At 38.9% G+C, this 22,006-nt stretch overlaps 1 protein-coding gene across 2 annotated transcripts in view; it reads left to right on the forward strand.

Annotated features, from left to right (window-relative positions):
* Positions 1 to 22,006, forward strand: part of ITGA4 (integrin subunit alpha 4) — an 80,220-nt gene that overhangs the window by 50,716 nt on the left and 7,498 nt on the right. For both annotated transcript variants that reach the window (XM_059928265.1, XM_059928266.1), the window contains 6 exons: positions 4,570 to 4,646; positions 16,103 to 16,253; positions 17,547 to 17,642; positions 18,315 to 18,394; positions 18,797 to 18,886; positions 20,615 to 20,705. In XM_059928265.1, coding sequence (XP_059784248.1) covers positions 4,570 to 4,646; positions 16,103 to 16,253; positions 17,547 to 17,642; positions 18,315 to 18,394; positions 18,797 to 18,886; positions 20,615 to 20,705 — 585 coding nt within the window. The remainder of the gene's footprint in view (positions 1 to 4,569; positions 4,647 to 16,102; positions 16,254 to 17,546; positions 17,643 to 18,314; positions 18,395 to 18,796; positions 18,887 to 20,614; positions 20,706 to 22,006) is intronic.

Genomic DNA, 22,006 nt, shown 5'->3' on the forward strand with positions numbered 1-22,006 from the left:
AAGATATCATAAAGATGAGATCAGAAATGAATGAAAAAGAAATGAAGGAAACAATAACAAAGATCAGTAAAACTAAAAGCTGGTTCTTTGACAACATAAGCAAAATTGATAAACCATTAGCCAGACTCATCAAGAAAAAAAGGGAGAAGACTCAGATTAATAGAATTAGAAATGAAAAAGGAGAAGTAACAACTGAGACTGCAGAAATACAAAGGATCATGAGAGATTACTACAAGCAACTATATGCCAATAAAATGGACAACCTGGAAGAAGTGGACAAATTCTTAGAAAAGCAGAACCTTCCGAGACTGACCCAGGAAGAAATAGAAAATACAAACAGACCAATCACAAGCAGTGAAATTGAAACTGTGATTAAAAATCTTCTAACAAACAAAAGCCCAGGACCAGACGGCTTCACAGGCAAATTCTATCAAATATTTATAGAAGAGCTAACACCTATACTTCTCAAACTCTTCCAAAATATAGCAGAGGAAGGAACACTCCCAAACTCATTCTATGAGGCCACCCTGATACCAAAACCAGACAAAGATGTCACAGAGAAGGAAAACTACGGGCCAATATCACTGATGAACATAGATGCAAAAAACCTCGACAAAATACTAGCAAACAGAATCCAACGGCACATTAAAAGGATCATACACCATGATCAAGTGGGGTTTATCCCAGGAATGCAAGGATTCTTCAATATATGCAAATCAATCAATGTGATACACCATATTAACAAACTGAAGGAGAAAAACCATACGATCATCTCAGTAGATGCAGAAAAAGCTTTTGACAAAATTCAGCACACATTTAAGATAAAAACCCTCCAGAAAGTAGGCATAGAAAGAACTTACCTCAACATAATAAAGGCCATATATGACAAACCCACAGCCAACGTCATTCTCAATGGTGAAAAACTGAAAGCATTTCCTCTAAGATCAGGAACAAGACAAGGTTGCCCACTCTCACCACTGTTATTCAACATAGTTTTGGAAGTTTTAGCCACAGCAATCAGAGAAGAAAAAGAAATTAAAGGAATCCAAATCAGAAAAGAAGATGTAAAACTGTCACTGTTTGCAGATGACATGATACTATACATAGAGAATCCTAAAGATGCTACCAAAACTACTAGAGCTAATCAATGAATTTGGTAAACTAGCAGGATACAAAATTAATGCACAGAAATCTCTTGCATTCCTGTACACTAATGATGAAAAATCTGAAAAAGAAATTAAGGAAACACTCCCATTTACCATTGCAACAAAAGAATAAAATACCTAGGAATAAACCTACCTAAGGAGACAAAAGACCTGTATGCAGAAAATTATAAGACACTGATGAAAGAAATTAAAGATGATACAAACAGATGGAGAGATATACCATGTTCTTGGACTGGAAGAATCAACATTGTGAAAGTGACTCTACTACCCAAAGCAATCTACAGATTCAATGCAATCCCTATCAAACTACCAATGGCATTTTTCACAGAACTAGAACAAAAAATTTCACAATTTGTATGCAAACACAAAAGACTCTGATTAGCCAAAGCAATCTTGAGAAAGAAAAACGGAGCTGGAGGAATCAGGCTCCCAGACTTCAGACTATACTACAAAGCTACAGCAATCAAGACAGTATGGTACTGGCACAAAAACAGAAGTATAGATCAATGGAACAGGATAGAAAGCCCAAAGATAAACCCATGCACATATGGTCACCTTATTTTTGATAAAAGAGGCAAGAATATACAGTGGAGAAAAGACAGCCTCTTCAATAAGTGGTGCTGGGAAGACTGGATAGCTACATGTAAAAGAATGAAATTAGAACACTCCCTAACACCATACACAAAAATAAACTCAAAATGGATTAAAGACCTAAATGTAAGACCAGACACTATCAAACTCTTAGAGGAAAACATAGGCAGAACACTCTATGACATAAATCACAGCAAGATCCTTTTTGACCCACCTCCTAGAGAAATGGAAATAAAAACAAAAATAAACAAATGGGACCTAATGAAACTTAAAAGCTTTTGCACAGCAAAGGAAACCATAAGCAAGGCGAAAACACAGCCCTCAGTATGGGAGAAAATATTTGCAAATGAAGAAACTGACAAAGGATTAATCTCCAAAATTTACAAGCAACTCATGCAGCTCAATATCAAAAAAGGAAACAACCCAATCCAAGAATGGGCAGAAGACCTAAATAGACATTTCTCCAAAGAAGATATATGGATTGCCAACAAACACATGAAAAAATGCTCAACATCACTAATCATTAGAGAAATTCAAATCAAAACTACAATCAGGTATCACCTCACACCAGTCAGAATGGCCATCATCAAAAAAATCTACAAACAACAAATGCTGGAGAGGGTTTGGAGAAAAGGGAACCCTCTTGCACTGTTGGTGGGAATGTAAATTAATACAGCCACTATGGAGAACAGTATGGAGGTTCCTTAAAAAACTAAAAATAGAACTACCATACGACTCAGCAATCCCACTACTGGGCATATACCCTGAGAAAACCATAATTCAAAAAGAGTCATGTACCAAAATGTTCATTGCAGCTCTATTTACAATAGCCAGGACATGGAAGCAACCTAAGTGTCCAACGACAGATGAATGGATAAAGAGGATGTGACATATATATACAATGGAATATTACTCAGCCATAAAAAGAAACGAAATTGAGTTATTTGTGGTGAGGTGAATGGACCTAGAGTCTGTCATATAGAGAGAAGTAATTCAGAAAGAGAAAAACAAATACCATATGCTAACACATACATATGGAATCTAAAAAAAAAGGTTATGAAGAACCTAGGGGCAGGGCAGAAATAAAGACGCAGGCGTAGAGAATGGGCTTGAGGATACAGGGAAGGAGAAGGGTAAGCTGGGATGAAGTGAGAGAGTGGCGTGGACTTATATACAACTACCAAATGTAAAATAGATAGCTAGTGGGAAGCAGCCACATAGCACAGGGAGATCAGCTTGGTGCTTTGTGACCACCTAGAGGGGTGGGATAGGGAGGGTGGGAGGGAGACACAGGAGGGAGGAGATATGGGGATATATGTATATGTATAGCTGATTCACTTTGTTATAAAGCACAGACTAACACACCATTGTAAAGCAATTATACTCCCATAAAGATGTTTAAAAAACATTTAAAATAAATACAATAAAATGTATCCCAAAATATATCAGTTTCACTCACTGTGTGTTTATTCCCAGGAGTCCAGTTGTTCAGACTTTTACTGTCCAACAACACAAAGACAGAGTCAACAGGATGTTTGGGGCCATGGTTAAAGCATTCATTAAAACCTTCAGTAATGGCACACAGAATGCAAAAGATGAAAGGGACATTTAAAGGTCTAGTTAATATCCTGTCCAGATAAAATTGCCCCTAAGTCGTTTTAAGATATTTGAGCTTACAATCAGCAGTGTCTGGTCTACAATACTAGATCAAATGAAGATAATAAATTAAGAGCAAAGTCTCTCTATAGCCTTGTATGAAAATATTTATGGAAGTCAGGTTTTTTCACTCTTCTGTTGAACTTCAGTTTTCAATATCAACTACTTTTAAATGTGTTTAATAATGAACATCTCAATATTGTAAGTACATAAGCCCAAACCTTAGCAATTTGTAGTTATATTAGAATGAGCTACAAATGAGCTACATTTTGATTCTTCAAACAACCTGCTTTACGAATAAGAGAAGTAGAAAAAATTATATTAATTATCTAGAGAACGATTTACACTTTCCCTCTGCTCCCGCTGGTATAGGCAGTCTCTGGTCTGACGTGCCATTTGACAACGCTGTACCCACTTCACATTTCATGTGTCTGCCTCCTTCTCTGACTTTCTAGATTTCTTTCTTTTCTGCATCTCTTCTTCTCTCACCTGTTCCTCTCAGCTGCCTTTCTTTTTATATCTCTCTATTTTTCCTTTGTCCAGCTTATACCTCAGGGCTTCCTGTGTACCTTACAGTATCTCTGGGTCCTATTAAAATGCTCAGAATTAAATAAATTCTGGAACCTGTTGATAAACTATCATTTATTTTTATTCACTGTATCCTCAAAGTAAAATTTCTAAATTTCTACATTTTATTATTTTCAACAAGTATAAAATCACTGTTCTGCCATCTGTGAAAATTGTCATGCGTATGCATAATAAGCAGGATCAAACGGCAGCACCAGAAAATCGAGAGGGACTCAACGAAGAAAATCTTGGCAGCACAGGTTCTAAACACTTTCAGAGGTTACTACCACAGTCTGATTAAACTTCTTTTTATACAACTATTATGAAAGAAAGAAATTATTTCTTTCACTTAACAAACTCAGGCTTTAAATTTACCTATTGAAAGAACGTGGTTCCTTTAGCCCTGGAATTGTCATCTGAACCTACTAATACTCAAATTGAACTCTTCAAAAGGTAGAAAGGAGTTATCAATTTGCTATATTAATTTTATTTTTTCATGTATCGTAGATATTTTATCCTTTAAAAAACATAGAAATATACCTACTGATTTGAACTAAGATAAAAAAATACTGTCATATTTTATTTCCAGATAAACTTTGCAAGATTTTGTGCCCATGAAAACTGTTCTGCTGATTTACAGGTTTCTGCAAAAATTGGATTTTTGAAGTAAGTGTAGTTGGCTCTCTGCTTATTTATCAGGATGGGGTAATTGGTGTGTGCATGTGGGTTCTAAAGAGTAAAGGACTAAGAACTAATCCTTGGGGGTTAGCAGCATTTAAAGACCTGGAAAAGAACAGCAGTCTCATTCTGCTGAAAGAGACTAAGTGTTCTGTACAGCGGTCACATAAGTATACACTCAAAGATTACCACTCTTCAAAAGAATGAGAATGTGTGAGCACCATGGTTTTATCAAGCATGATTTTAACCTTTTACTGATAACTCGGAAGATATTTCAGGATTTAAATGTGCTTTGGGTTATCGTTATCATAATTGTAGTTATTTTTCAGACATTTGTAAGTGCCTGTTAATAGAGTTTTGGTTCAAAATGAGCTAACCTTTACTACATCATGCTTAGTGTTTTATCATCCAGAAACTGGTTACATAATTCAGATTGATGTACAAAACAAAGATATCCCTAAATATATGTGTGACCCATTTGAAAGGGAATAAATCATCTTCGTCTTCTAAATTCATAGAAGGGAAACAGGAAAAAGAAAATACATGTAAACGTGCTTAGAATAGTGCACACAGTGCAAACTGGATAACTGTTGATTGCTGTTATTATTTATGTTGGGAAATAAGCCATTGTAATTCTATATCATGTCTATATCGCCTCTGTTGAAATTGTTCTGCATGTCGGAGGGAAGATGTGAAAATGAGGACCAGAGAGATAGAACCCACACTTCAGGTTAAGAGCTGGTTGTGTATGGAGAGTGAAAGAGGGCAAGGAGGCATCACTGATAGGGCAGGAATATGGGAGACTGTTTGGGGGAGGTAGGGATATAGAGGAAGCAGGTTTAAATTGGGGTGTGTTGAATTTGATGAGACTTCTATATGTAGCTCTGCAGTGGAAAATCTAGTTCAGGATTATGTTTGGAGGTCCTCTTCACGTTAGTTATGAGAATGCCTGCGATGGAAATGTGAATTTCACAGAGAACTAAGGATCAAATCTTGAGAGGGGTGGGTAAATTTTATTTAAAGAGCTTAAAAAGAATAAGGACTTACTCCAGGAGACTGAAAAAGTATCTTCATAGAACTAAGAGGAAAACCAACTCCACGGTGAAATAGCCAATGGAGAATGTAAAAAGAGGGACTTAATACTGTGATTTTGTAGCAGTCAGAGAGCATAATGACTGAGGAAAGGTCATGGAAGTTGGCACTTAAAATGTGACTGGTGGGGGAGAAAAAGGATGTCGCTGGCAAATTTTAACAGGAATTTCTGTGCAGTCATAGCTAAATGACAGCATCAGTGATTAAGGGAAGGAGAATTTATTAGGAACAAGTAGGTTCAACTGAATTTTTATGTATTTATCAAATGTTATTTAATTATGGGAAGTTACAAACAAGTATGAGGATCAAAGGCAGGGAAAAGAATAAATTGCACAAAGAAGTAGTCTACTGAAATCCAGGGGACACTTCAGATATTACTTGAACTGTCCTGTGAAGAATTTGACAGCTGTTCACTTCCTTTTTTCCAATGTCTTTTGCTTTAATTTCCGGGATGCCATCCTACTCCCTTTTAGATGCCATCCATATCCTTTTACTTCTCTAGCCCCTCCTTCTCAGTTGTGTTTGGAGGACCACTGAATTTGGCTCTTTTGGCTCCCTTAATAGCCCTCTCTCACTCCTTCTCACACTCCCATATTTTCCCTGGATAATCTTGCCCACAACCATAACCTCACCTGGTCTGCCTCCACTGCTGATGCCCAAATCAGTGTCTCTGAGTTCCACACCCCCCCATCCAGTTGGCTATCAGACATGCAGTCTTGGGTGCCCAGTCACTTTGCACCAGTGACAACCATTAGTTAGTTACCAAAGCCAACAACCTGGAGCTCAACCTGCATTCTTCTCTCTTTCTTATCCCTGACATCAAGTAAATTACCAAGTCTTATAACACTACCAACCCAGATGTTTTTTTTTCCCTCCTTAAATTATTTATTTATTTATTTATTTATTTATTTATTTATGGCTGTGTTGGGTCTTCGTTTCTGTGCGAGGGCTTTCTCTAGTTGCGGCAAGCCGGGGCCACTCTTCATCGCGGTGCGCGGGCCTCTCACTATCACAGCCTCTCTTGTTGCGGAGCACAGGCTCCAGACGCGCAGGCTCAGTAGTCGTGGCTCACGGGCCCAGCTGCTCCGCGGCATGTGGGATCCTCCCGGACCAGGGCTCGAACCCGCGTCCCCTGCATTGGCAGGCAGACCCTCAACCACTGTGCCACCAGGGAAGCCCCAGATGTATTTTTTATCCGTCATACTTCTCCATCTCTACTACTATTGCTCCAAATCAGGCACTCAATATCCTACTGAGCTTTACCACTTTCTGGGCTACTGGCCTCTGATTTTTACATTATTCAAATTCCTCTACCAAGATGTTTCCAGAGTGGGCTTTCTAACTTACACTTCTGATAGCAGGGCTTCAGTAGCTCATTAACATCTAAAGCCCTTAGTGCTCTTCCTCAGCAATTCTACAGGACTTTTTTCCATTGATTGTGGAATAGTTGTGTGGCCATGCCATGCTCTCCTGAGCCTCTGTATCTTTTCACTTTGACTTATCTATCTGATTAATGCTTATTTATCTTATAAATCTCAGCTGTTTCCTAGGTAAAGCCCCCCCCCCCCCACTTTGTCTCCAACTACATAAACCTAGTCCTGCTGTGGCCCTGGTCCCATTGCACCTGTGCTCAGAACTATTATTGTCTGTCTCCACACTATCCTGTACACTGCTTCAAGGTGGGTTCCTGTCTTTTCATCTTTGCGTTCCCCATAGGTAACACAGTGCCTGGAACACTGTAGGTGACAAGTGGATGTTTGCTGAGGATGTAACAGGGTCCTAAAGGAAACAGCATGTACCTGGGATCAGACTCAGGTGGAAGGGTTAGCCTTAGAAAAAAGTTAAGATTCCCCTTATCTTGAGCTAAGAAGCTGTGAATAGATGCTGGCATTGATTAAGAAATTTTAATGTGGAAGGAAGGGAAATAGAATTAATGGATGGCCAGAATAAAAAGTGTGTTTGTATATGGAAGGTGAGGGCTCTGAGGTTGGGTTTGGGACCTTGTGAAGGGAATGGGAAAAGATTCAAAATAGCTGTTAAGATAAATGGGGTAGGGAACCAACCAGGAATGAGTAAAAAGGTTGACAAACAGCACAGAGTACCCTGCTGGGGTGGGATCACATATGGCAGAGAATAAATTAATTCTTTTCACCTAGCCAATGCCAGGATAGCCTTGAGCATCCACAGTTGAGGGCCAAGAAGCCCTAACCTATTTGACTGATAATTGGACTTTATACTTAAATCATCCAGATTGGCTGCTTAGATAGTCCAAAAACAGCAACCGCTAACTGCTTTGTAGTCCAGCATGTAATTGTGGTGCCTTTGTTGAATTATTAGACGAATAATTTATAACCTTCCCATTCATGTATTTATTTTCTTTCTAAAATGCTTAGTCTTCCTGGTGCTTTTGCTCTCATGGGCCTTTGATAAGAAGAAGTATTTTGTGTGGGAAAGATTATCTAAGCTACAAATAAGTGGTGTTTTCATCTTGTCAAATCAGACACTTCCATGGTCACCTTGTCATCTTTCACTGCAATCCCTCTGGCCCGTGAAAAAAATGAGATGTTGAAATTTATATGGAAATATTACTGAGAATGCTTATTTCCTGAAGAATGAAAATATATCTTACTGAATTAAGATATTAAATCATTAATGTAATTGAATTATCAGTTTTTCTTCATTACATATTTCTCACGAGAAATTACATTACCTACATTGCATTTTTAATTTGAAGTGATAATGTTTCCTGTAGTTGAAATATCAAGTCCATTATGATTTTATATGGCAGCCAACAGAAGGTAAGGCAGTTTTTCTCAAGGTGTGGTCTTTGAGTCACCTTCATGAGGATCACCTGGGATGCTTGGTCGAAATGCAGGCTCCTAGGCCCCTGACCATCCAAATCAGAATCCATGGGGACCAGGCCAGAAATGTTCATTATTAAGAAGGCTGTCAGTGGTTCTTATCAAGCTGAAATCTGAGAACCAGTGTTGTGGTGGTTTAGAGTTTAGATTTGAAGTCAGACTAACCTGGTTCAAGTCTGTCTACCATTAACTAGCTGAATGACCTTTTCAGAGAAGCCTTTCAACCTCTGTAAACTTCCTTCCTCATTGGCAAGAAGGTAAAATAGTACTCTGTAAGGTTGTTTTAAAAATAAAATGCAATAATGCAGGCCAGTGCATTGCATAGCACAAAGCCTGGTACATATGAAGATTTGAGAAAAGTTGTTAGTTTTGATAAATTGTCGTTGGAATAGTTATAGACCACGATGAAAATGTTTTCATTTGGATAAAAAAATTAAATATTGCCAGTGAATTCTAAACATTTTCTGCACGTGTACTGGTTATTTGTCCAGAGTTTATTGTTTCTTTATGTCCCGAGAAAGTTGCTGACTGTGCCTGGGTCAGTTGTTTTCAGTTCTGTGAGGTTTGTAGTGGCCTAAAGGCCAGTGTAAAGTATAAGCCCCACATGTTTTGCATCAATTAGGAAGATTACAGGCTATTTCCATTAGGTAAATGACAACTTATTTGAAGAGTTTTCAAATGAAAACTCTTCGAATTAATTTTTAGGCCCACGGGTGAAGGGTTCTGACAAACTACTTTGCATTTTAATAAATGATACTCTCTCAGAGAAGAATCTGCCTCTCCCGCAAAGGAGTCCTCTCTGCCTTCTCGGTCGTGGTAGGCAAATTACAACCATATGTTCTATGCCTTCTCCCGACTGTAACTCCGCTGGCACTAATGGTATTTCTGTGTCTCAGAGCTACATACCTGCTTCAGGTAAATGTAGTTACTCCATCAAATACATGAGTTTCTGATGACTGCACTAACAGACTGCCGACAGCAAACTAAATAGTGTTGGTGCACTCCATCTCATGTTTTCGTTAAGTGGAGGCTTCCTCCTGAATCTCTAAATTCTCAGGACAGTAAACCACATTCAAATGGACTTACAGTGCGAAATGAAAATGAACAAATATGACTTTATCTAAAAGATTACAAGTAGAAGAGCAGGTGTTAACCATCACCTAGGCAATTTAAAATAGAGTCTTCCGCAGAGATGACTGATCTAAATGACACTACTTCTCTTCTGTGCCTCCGTCATGCTTCCAGGGTAAGTGATGGAGGCTTTTCCTGAACAGAAGTGCTTTCATATCAGTGAGGAATGCTTTTAACTGTGAGTAACAGAGTACGGGACTAATAGTAACTTAAACAAAGGTGTTTAATTATTTTGCATCATAAGCAGTCTGGAGAAGGTGGTTGCAGGTTTAGTGAGAAGCTACCAAAATCTGGGCCTTCATGGTTGGTTCATGGGTATCTTTCCAGTTCTCTTGGCTTTTCCCTTGTGGCTGCTGGGGCACCAACGTTCCCAGTAAACCGAAAGGGGCAGGAGCAAAATGCTGTGTCCTCTTGAGGCTGCCTTTCAAGGAAGGGAAGTGTCTGGGCAGACGCCTTATTCTGATTAACCAGAGTGGTGTCGCATGCTCCCCCCCGAACCTATCCTGGTTGAAAGAGGATGGAGTCGTCATGATCATAGTAGATCAATCATAATTCACTCCCTGAAGCTGAGCTGGGGGCTTAGCTTCTGCAGTATCAAGGGGATACTGCCGACTGCCTGGCTAATCCAGGGTTGTGTCAGCAGCTAAGAAGGGACCTCACTGTTGGGTAGACAGTGAGCGGTGTGTAACCGCACTGTGGTTACCCCCAAAAGAGTGAGTGTAACAAAACTGTCCATTTTTAAAATGCAGATAGTAGGAATATATGCCTCACTGATGTCACAGAGTTTGGGGAAGAGGAATTGTATGCTTCATACACTGAACATTCTAATTCCTAGTTCTGTCTTCCAATCCATGTTCTTCTGCTATCCTCCTTGGGATCTTAGTGAATTTGTCTTTATTCAGTAAAATCTTCTTAAATGTCAAGTATCTGATATTTCCCAGTAGATGAGAATTTTCCACTATTTTATTTTTTTCCCCAAAGTCAGTAATAAAAAAAGAGGACAAAATTTTACTTGGGCCTGAGGCCACTTTGCCACAGGCTAGTCTTTTGTCAAATAAATGACTCGTGTTACCTTGACGTGGGTACATATCAATTTCTGTTATATTTTGTTCTAGCATCTTGATTAAAACCATGTTAGCTATGAAGCAGTCATTCATCTTATCAAGGCAAAATGCATTCATTATGTGAAGACTTAGGGAGCATTTCTCACAAAATAGAACAGTAGCGTTCATTCAGGAAAAACATAGAGCCTGGTGCTGAAATACATCATTTTTCTGTTTTTCCTTTCACTTATTAAGTTATGATCCTGTATGTACACAGTATCTTGATTTGTGTAAATTACGTGGCTTCTAGGCTGCTTTGTAAATTTCAAGTCTGCATTATGCATGTTTTAATAAAGAATGAACTGTGATTCCCGGGGAAAGCTCTGGTTCGGCCTTGTCACACTTCCACATGTGCACCTGGTCCTTTATTATGTCTCATGTAAAAAGCTAGTGGGTATCTTTCTGACAGCACCTTGTTAATGAATCGAGATACAGTCAGATGTATACATATATATATATATATATACACACACACATAAGGAGTAGAATTGTAATTATGGTAATGTGGCAAAATAGCTTAAAAATGGAAAACAGACCAGGAGCCTCGCTGTTGAAATGTGAATACTGTGTTTCTCTTTCATTTGCTGTTGTCTTGGAACCTAGCTGTTTATGCAGTGCTTTCACCTTCTGTTGCTTGTCTAAGTGCCAACTTCTTTCCCAAAGGTGTTCAGTGACTAATGCTTTGGTTACAAGCCAGAATATTTTATAAATGTCTATTTCTAGGCAGCTCTTCTACAAGTCTTAATTAAACTTTAATGTCAAGCTGAAGTTTACTTTTAGAACCTCTTAGTTTCCTTTAGTTGTGACATGGTTCTAGAGAAGTAGAGGGGATGTGGGGCAGCTGTGCACCCGCACGTCTTCCCTCTGCCCTTTAACCCAGGGCCACCAAGCAGATGCGTGCTTGTGTAACGCAAAGGTTTACAACACAAGAATGAGTAAGTCACAGCCATCCCCTCAAACGCTGGGAGGAATAGCACGTTACGACTGAGTCAGATTCTTCCACCCTGAAATGATAGCCATGATTCAGAAGAGTTACTGCCTTGTTACTTATCATACATCCTTCCAGAAATATCCAACTTCTCAAACCCGGAGATCAGAGCTAGAAATGCTACAAAGGGACATTTTCTTCATTCCTTTCTCCTCGATGTCTTTAGTACCAGGCAAGGAATTATGAGGTCTGGGGGATCGTTTCCTCTAAGGCAGCATCGGGTGCCATCTGAAATAATGAAGCTTCTGTTATTGTCAGAATAATACAGATTTTAAATATAGTAATATGATGTGGTATGCTTATTTTGAAACTAAGTATGCTCCTCAGTCAGATTGCTCAATGGCAGAGCCAGCAAACTTTTTCCTTGAAGGGACAGACTGTAAATATTTTAGGCTTTGTGGGACAGAGATGTCTCAACTGCTCAGCTCTGCTGTCATAGTGCAAAAGTGGCCACAGACGAAAGAGCATGGCTGTGTTCCAGTAAACCTTTATTTACAAGACCAGGCAGGGTCCCAATTTGGCCTTCAGGCAGCAGTTTTTGAACCCCTCCTCTCTGGTATGCTTGCTTTTATATGATAATCCTGTAGGACATCTTTATTTTTTATTATTTAAATATAGTTCCTTATAGTATATTTTATTTTTTAAACGTAATTTGTTAGTAAAATTTAAGCTGGTTGCCAAAATTATCCAGATTTAGAGGTTGTTTTCGGGAATTAGTCCTGGGTTAATAAACCTTAAGGGCCTGCTCATAGATAGACAAACAGACTGACACAACAGAATTACATATATATGTTTACTGAAAAACTATAAAGGCTCCAAACTGTAATTGCCAAAATTCCCAATGATAGTTGAAAGGATAAATAAAATGTGGCATATTTACAAAAATTAGTATACACACCAATGAGAAGAAACGATTTACAACTCCATGCGTCAATATAGATTAAACTTAAAAACAAAATTTTGAGTAAAGAATGTCGGATACTCCAAGATTACATGCTCAGTGATTCCATTTGTGTGAAATATAAAACTGGGCAAAGCCAGTCTATACTAGTAAAAGCAAGATAGTGGGTAGGGGCAAGAATTGGAAGGGGGCACAAGGGTATTTCTTTGGTGCTGACAATATGTTTTTCTTGATCTGGGTGCTGGTTTCACACATGTATTCAGTTTATAAAAATTTGCTGAGCTCTCTACACTTAGGTTGTGTGCATTTTTCTATATGTATGTCCTACCTTGATAAGAAGGTTTCAAGTGGAAAAACAATTAGGATAAGGGAAGAACTTTTAGGTATTAAGTGAAATGTCCAATTTCTCATAGATATATTATTAGAGGTATCAAAGTGGGGGGAAGTGTTCAAAATTATAATAATTTTGTTTGTACATTCTGAGGTTCATAATAATTTGCTTCTCAAATTCAAACTCAAACAGTATCCATGTTGCCATTAATTTATTGGTCAACTCAATAGTTGTATTGCCACTAAAACATTAGGTTGTATGGGCGGGGTATAGATCACATGAATGTGGTAGTAGTAGATGTTTACTTTATCTTAATGAAACATTTGGAATTTGCATACCATCACAGAACAGATAAGCATGGCTCTAATTTCACAGAATGTATAATGAGTTCATGAACTTTTAACAGTCACTTATCCAGTAATTTCCTCAGTCTTTCAGACTTTTTTTTTTAGTGTTATCCAGCCCTTTTTAATGTTTGATACACTTACGTACCACACATATATTTTGAACACTGTGTTGCTAGCCTCTGAGAAAACAGTGATATTCATGACCCAGCACCTTTTCTCCAAGAGGACTTATTCTAGTGGTGAGAAAAGCCAGACAGTGTGAACATATTGCATTAGAGGGTTGCCCAGTGTGTGGGAAAGTGGCAGAGAGAGAAGCCATTTCTGTTAGGGAGGGGCAATGCTGGGTGAAGGGGCTTAGCAATAAGTATCAGCTGGAAGAACTTCTGAGGACTCTTAACATTGACACTCAAGCTGAGTCTTGAAGAACAAGTGTAAGTTAACCAGATAACATGAAGAGGGAAGAGGTTGAAGGCAGAGGGATGTCTTGAAGTAAGACATAAAACACAGGTGTTTGGACCCATGTTTGTAGGTTAGCATGGCTAAAGGGAAGGAAAGGGTTGTGCAGTGGAAAGTAAGGCACGACCAGCTCTCTCAGGCTGCGTCTGCTGCACTAATCAGAACTCTATCTTGAAAGCACTGGAGGAAAGGAAGCAGACACGTGACATTATCAAGTTTGCTTTCTGCAAAGTGACCACCACTCGCCCCCAGTAGTGTGAAAATTGGAAGAGGACTTGACAAATCAATTAAGAGTATAATCCAAGTTAATGCCGGTTCAATCATGAAATTTTCAGATTTTCTTTATTTAAAAAAAGAAATGTTAATCTTCATTCAGCTCAACCTAAATAACTAGAATAGTACAAAAGCAAGAAGCAACATGCCTTTGCTACTCCCAGGCGAAATGGGTTCCCCACCCTGGTCCCAGAGCCCTTCAGTCATGTCTTTTCAAGTATTTCTAATATGTGTTTACATCTGTTTATAAATCTGCCCTTTATAAGCTCTACAAAGCTGGGAATTCATTACACTATTTTTGTATGTGGGAGTAATAGACGTAACGATTATTATACAGGGGCTTTCAATTAAAATCATTCTTCATCTTCAAGTAATGCTTAAAAGCAGCAATCTTGAAACTTGTTCTTTAACCCTGTCCTTAAACATTCTGTCTTAAATCAACTCACAAATAACTACTAAATGCCTACTATGTGTTTAACATTTCCATAAATAGTTTATTCAAACACAAATACAGATGTTGATTAGAATGATACAATGTAAGCATTTTTTTTTAACATCTTTATTGGAGTATACTTGCTTTACAATGGTGTGTTAGTTTCTGCTTTATAACAAAGTGAATCAGTTTTACATATACATATGTTCCCATATCTCTTCCCTCTTGCATCTCCCTCCCTCCCACCCTCCCCACCCCACACCTCTAGGTGGTCACAAAGCACAGAGCTGACCTCCCTGTGCTATGCGGTTGCTTCCCACTAGCTATCTATTTTACGTTTGGTAGTGTATATATGTCCATGCCACTCTCTCACCCTGTCACATCTTACCCCTCCCCCTCCCCATATCCTCAAGTCCATTTTCTAGTAGGTCTGTGTCTGTAAGCATTATTGAAGAAACTTTTTCTAAACTCTAGTTGCTAGGTGAATGTACCTTTCTTATTGTTATGATTATCCTCATCTGATATTTTGCTTTGGGTCATATTCTTCTCTGGTTGAACTAATTTTTTTTTTAATTTAAATACTTTGATATCTAAGAATGTCTGTTTTTGAGGACAGCTTACAGAACCATGACATTCTGTAGCAGGTTCTGAGCTCTTCTAACCATCTAATCAGTAAAGGGAATGGGTTGCCTTGAGACTTCAGAACATTCTAGCTGTGGTACCTTGAATACATTTCTTAAACCTCAGGTTCCTTGGGGTTTCATGGAGTGTGCATGAGCCAAATCTTCACTGAACAGTAGTTATTATTACAGATGGGGTGACTGAGTCTTTAAAATGCTAAGTGACCTCTCCCCCGGAAGAACGGGGGCCAGAGCCAGAACTTGAACTCACTTATGTGTTTGCATTTGCAGCAGTGTTCTCTTTCCAGTTCACAGGATGGTGAAACGCTTCTGCAATTCTATCTTTAATTTGGTCTAGTTATTGGTAGAGGTGACCAGCCTGCCTTAAGAAATTAATTCTAGTTCAGCAGATTTTAGTGGCACCCACATGCTGGCTGTAGCAGTCCTTTCCCATGCCGTGCTCACTTCCACCAAAGCATTCTCTATTTTGGTGGAAATAGTCTATTCTCCTTTTCTCCCAGTTTCCCCCAGTTCCCCCTTTGGCTTTGGCAGCAGCTAGTTCAATGTCTGCTCAAGGATGAAGAAAGAAAAAAAAAAATCTTTTAGGAAAATATTTTGAAATAATGAGAAAAATATGCTAAAATAATAGAAGCAAGAAGTTAAACAGAAAAACAGAAAGTAGACAAGTTTAATTATAACTAAATTAAAAAACTTTTCCTGTGTAATGACTAACTGAATTTATCTGAAACCTGGGAAACTGAGTTCTTTTTAAAATGGATTTACATCTACTTGCATGGGGTCATCTCCTATGGTTGTGTTTCCAAATTAGTATTTTATGTTCAGGATACATAAATCAAGAGATGGGATTTTTAGTTCCAAATGAAAACTAAATCGTACTTAATTTTTAGGCCACATGAAAATAAAACCTATCTTGCTGTTGGAAGTATGAAGACATTAATGTTGAACGTGTCCTTATTTAATGCCGGAGATGACGCATATGAGACAACTCTGCATATCAGACTACCCACTGGTCTTTACTTCATCAAGATTTTAGACCTGGTAAGGATCGAAAACTACAGTAGCATGATACTACATGATATTTTACTTAACTTTTAAAGAATGTAAATGTATAAGTCACTTTATCATTTGAGGTATAAATATTTGGCGTATGAGTCTTAATATTCAGACTTATCACTCGGGCTTCCAGTGATTTTTTTCCTCTGTGCCCCTAATCAAAATGGCAAGTTCCTTGGGATCTGACTGAGATCAAGAGAGTCAGCTTCCTGCTTACAAATGCTACTGTGAGACTGAAGCGATTGTCCAGTTATCCAAGCAAGCTGCCTGGGTGTCATTGCTTTTCGCACTGGTACAACCTCATCTGGTGCTGTGATGGTGCTCTCCTCATGGTTGGGGTCTCTACATGGGCAATATTGGTCCTTCATGCTGGGCTCCCAGAGTTACTGCTCTGCATTTTAAGTTCACATACACTGTCTCGATCCCAAAGGACCTCCAAAATGCTAGAACCAGCGTCAAATTCCAAAATCCTGGCGTCAACCAGATTGTAGGCAACTTTCCCCTTTCCTGCAAGAGTTTGGAGCATCTGGAGACCTTTTCCTTTTTTTTTTTCCTTTTTACCACTGTGCCTCAGTCATGAGCACTTAAATCCATCAGTGAGGTATTAATAATGTTGAATTTGAAAGAGAAAAGTCTCAATCACTTTCTCCTTGGATGCTCCTCCGCCTCTTAGAAAATTTACCCATCTCTTATCCAGAGACCATTTCTTCACACTAAGGCCACTTAGAAAGGCCTTTGACCTCCTGTAAATATCTACTACCCACTTTCTTTAGAGCTTTGGGAGCCTGTTTGCAGTGGTAAGAGGGAAAACTCAGATATTCAGGGAAATATACATCTGTGAGATGTATATAAATGTATATTTCTCTGAATATTTGAATATATATATATAATTGGGATTACAGTTATAATTAAATACCTTTATCACATTCTCACAACCCAGACAGAAGGCAGCCAGTGAAATATAGACCTTATGAATTCCTTGCTTCATGATTTTTCAAGGAACCTTAGGGAACACAGAAACATGGTTGAAAGCTACAAGTCCAGGAATTATTCTGTGGAGAATTTATGTGAATATTAGAATAAATCTATATTTGTACACACATATTTATGTAGTGTATTTATATTCCTGTTGATTTATCCCCAAAGTAAACAGAAAATAGTCTTCCAAGAAAGTAAAGTCTTCAGGGATGATTTTCTTTTCAAAAACCATCCTTAAACATATGCTATGAACTTCTCATTCCCTACCTACTTAAACCAGTTATTTCATTTTCCTTTTAGGAAGAGAAACAAATAAACTGTGAAGTAACAGACAGCTCTGGCATAGTAAAACTTGACTGCAGGGTTGGTTATATATATGTAGATCACCTATCAAGGGTAAGCATTTAGCATTTATACTTTTTGTTACTGACATGAATATAAAGTATTTTGTTTCCCTATGTTTGTGCTGCATACAAATAATTTGTTGTTGTCGTTTTTATTATTTACTAAGAGTAAGTAGCTAAGTGAAATAAAACCCAAACCAACTGGGCTTGAGATCTTTGAGATTGTGTTTATATTCTTGGCAATGTTCACTGTTTAAAAAAAAGAAAAAGAAGGGGGCACCTGTTTGTGTCAGGACGGGCATGTGAATGTGTCAATTACAATTCTGCTCCCAGCCTCACCCTTCCCCAACACTCCCCCAACTCCACCCCGGGTGGTGTCCTAGCTGCCAGGCATGTTACCTCTGCTCTGCTAAAAGGTGTTTCTGGCAAGAGTGCTCACTCAAGTTGTTAAAGCATCTCTAATTTTGTCAGTCTGGACCTGCCTATCTTTACATTCAGAGGAGGCTTTGTCTCTGAACGTCACTCGTGGAAAAGCTGCTGCTTTAAAATTGCCGCAGACCCGACAGCTTCCCCGTAGTTCTCTGAGTGAGGGTTAGCCTATGCTTCTAGGACATCATTTCATATCTGTATTTCACAGAACATAAATAATGAGAAAAAGTAAAATTCAGATTGTAAAAACAAACTTTAGATTATTTTAAAAATGGGCGTTCCCTGTGTTTTTCAGACAGATGTTAGCTTTCTTCTGGATGCCAGCTCAATCAGCAGAGCAGAAGAGGATCTCAACTTCACAGTGCATGCCGCCTGGTATATTTCGTTATGAAAAAACAATTGTGTTAAAGGAAATGAACCCCTGACTTTTGAGGGGAGAAAGGGGGGTGAGCTTAGGGGAACCGTGGAGCTGTGTTCCATTGTCTGCAGGAGAAAACTTCCTTTATGTGATCTGTTAAACAAACCAAAAAACCTTCTAACATAGGGTTTTATAGCATAGAAGCAAATAACAGTGTAAATAATGAGAGCAAATTTCTGCCAACTCTGACATAAAAATTTCATACTACCTCGTCTACTTTTATCCCCGCTCCTCAAAAAGCATTTTTTAAACCAACCTCCAAGTACATTAGGGTATACATGGGGCGTAATTAGTTCCCTCTGAAGAGAATCTTTGTGCTGACTGGATTCTAAGAGGGTGTTTTCTATTTGCTTCTGTAGTGAAAATGAAGGAGAAACAGGCAACGTGAAGCGTAACAAAGTGACTTTAACGGTACCTCTCAAGTATGAAGTCATGCTAACTGTTCATGGGTGAGTAGATATGGAGGACTGCTGTAAAATTCTGAGCTGATTTTGAATTCTGTTGCTTCTTAAACTACTGGTCAAAAGCATATTTGAAGTTTTTTATGAAAAGATCATGTGCTGTTTCTGTCTCTTAACAATTACCTCGGTGTTGCAGCCCATTGCTTAGGTGTTCGTTATTTTAACCCACTCTGTAGTCATCACCGAGACCACCTCAAACTAATGCCCCAGTGGAGGAGATTTCTTACTGGAAGAGCCCAATAGGAGGCCATGCCCAACTATTCAGCGGTACACCGTGTGGGCCGGGGCCCCAGAGTGCCAGCGTGCGCTTTGTGTGGTCAGGCTCAGTGGCCAGGGCAAGTGTGAAGTTCAGAGAAGTGGAAGGTTGGCCAAATCGCCCTTGTCCAGATCTACCTGCGTGGCAAATGAATTGAGATACAAGAGAGCCGGCTCTCTTGTCCCCTCTTTATATCCGTGAATTACAGAGTTCCTTACCCACAGCCCCACAGCCAGCAGTCACTGATTCCTCACAATTTTAGTACTTGTTTGAATGGACCCTCCTATGACTTAGGAAGGAGATGTGAAGAGAAAGAATTAAAGAGTATCGTGAAAACTTTTCATGATTTTACTGGAAATTATTGAGCCTACTAATCTTTGTTTAAAACCACATTTTTAAAGCAATAGACAATATGAGACACAGAACAAATAGATGAGCTTTTCTAGTTGCCCTAACTATAAAGCATCCCTAGTCACTTGTAACCACCCATAAAGGTGGCATATAGTTATATAAAAATAGTGTCCGAAACTGATGGAACTGATTCTCCAGTTTGTGAGATAAAACCAGCGGAGGAAAAAGGAAGCCATGCAAGGGCGAGTAGTGGGGAGCAAAGAGAAGTCAATTGCACGCTTCCCGGGTTTGAATGCTTACCTCGCCTCGCCTCCTTGATTTTGTTATAAGTGTGTCCTCCTGCTTTTCCATTATCCACATCTTATTTTGAGCAAGGGATGCTCTGCCACTATTAAGCTGCCTAAATCTACAACATTTGAATATTTCTCATTTCTTTCCTTTGTGAAAGAGTCTCTAACATATTACCTCATATTAGCCGCCAAATATGAGCAACCTGAGGAGTCGGGATTTTCCTAGAAAAATATTTCTTAAAGTTCATTACTGACCGTGCATATGTCTCAACTCAGGTAAAGGAATGACAACCTTGTATTCTTAACAAAAATTTGCCCTACTTATTGATGTTTGAATTGTTCCCCAGACTTAGGGTTCATTACAAATAGCCAGCAGGAATTGGGCGTGGTAAGAAATAACTCAAAAATCTGTCAGATAGATTGAAATACAGGAGGATATTGGAGCCCTAGGGAAAAGCTAAGAATTTATCTCATATTTGTCAAGTTTGCATGAATCATTTGAGGGCTGAGAGAGAAGGAATGGTCACTAGAGTGAGCCAGGCAGTATTGGGAAAGCAAGCAAAGGATATTGGCAGGAAGAGAAATTGTCACCCCAGTCAGAGCACGTGGCTCTCTAATTTCATTACATTTTCACTAAAATTCTTATCTTTACAAGAAACCAAAAGTATTCCATGGTACTTTAGAGGCACCTGTAGTCTGAATTATGGCATATTTAAGAGAGATTTAAGAGATACGCTATATTTAGACTATAGAGAAAGACTGTTTCTAATACCTCATCAAATAAGACAGTTAAATTAAATCTGAATTCATTTCTGGCAGGTTTGTAAACCCAACTTCGTTTGTGTATGGACCAAAGGAGGAAAATGAGCCTGAAACGTGCATGGCAGAGAAAATGAACTTCACTTTCCACGTAAGAAAAGTTGATTGTGCTGATATTTGTAACAGACTGAAAGGATGTTACCGATGCATTGCTACAGAGGACATCACGTATGTGTGGTGTCCCTTCAGCTTTGGGCCACCTCAGCTGGCTGAGGGCGAGAAGGGAGCTGCAGCAGGGCTCATGCCCTTGCCTGGTGGCCTCCTGCGCCTTCTCTCCCATTCATCTTGTCCCTGTTACTGAGCCCACTCTCCTTATAGTACCTCTCCTTATAGTAAGTACCTCCTGGGAACACAGGTAATGCCTGAAATAGGCAAAGCTATGGGAGGAACTGAACCTGCTAAAGATGCATGCAGAAATCAGAATAGGTCAAGAAAAGGCATCTTTGGGTGCAAATCAGTGAAACCTCTTCGTGGTCCAAGCTTCATACAAGTCCTAACCTTACCAGGTAAAGGAAGCTTTTACCTCCGCATCTCCATTTAAGGTCTGCTTGGTCAGCCTTTCAAGCCATTGGTATATGACCCATGACGAGTGATGCATCATTTATTAAATAATCTTTTTTAAAAAGGAAAGAGTATTATCATCCAGAAGTATTAACAGACTAATATAAAGCTAAAAATTCATTAAACACTTATTACTGTCAAACTGAAATCTTTGTTACAGCATGGATGTTGATGATGAGCAAATAATTGGAGATAATGTCCACAAAAGCATTTTTTGAACCAAAAGCACTGCTCACACATTCTCAAGAGCTATATAACAATCTACAGACTGTGAGTGAATCTGCATTAGGTACATTATGATATTTAGTAAGGCAAGGCTTTTCAAAATGTGTATCAGAATCACTTGAGGTGCTTATCCAAAATGCAAACTCCTGGGCCACTGCCCCAATCTGTGGAAGAAGAATGACCTCCACAGGTGACCTTTGAGTCCATACTCAAGTTGTTGTTATGCTAGTATACCCTAGTGTTGGAAGAATGTAGCCCTCGACTCCGACGTCCCACAAAATGCTCCTCTCACAGTCCAGTGGGGGTTTGTACTCCTGACAAACAGAAACTGAGTTGGACTCCAGAAGGCCTATTTATTAATTTACAAATAATAGTTAACAAGTATTGTCTAGTTAAATTACAATGGAGTGACGGGGCATGGAGATTCTTTCAGTCTGTAGGCTTGGTGACTTGTCCGAGTATGAAGATGTTCTCGGAGGTCTAAATGTTATTAGGCAAACACGGATAAAGAATATTGTAAGTGAGCTTGGTTATTTGCTGGCGTCAGGAAGACCTTGTCTAAAGGTCTGGGCAGTGCTGGGTCCCCATTGCTGACATTGCCTTTTG

Source organism: Balaenoptera ricei, chromosome 7, assembly GCF_028023285.1.
Source record: "Balaenoptera ricei isolate mBalRic1 chromosome 7, mBalRic1.hap2, whole genome shotgun sequence".
Taxonomy (NCBI): domain Eukaryota; kingdom Metazoa; phylum Chordata; class Mammalia; order Artiodactyla; family Balaenopteridae; genus Balaenoptera; species Balaenoptera ricei.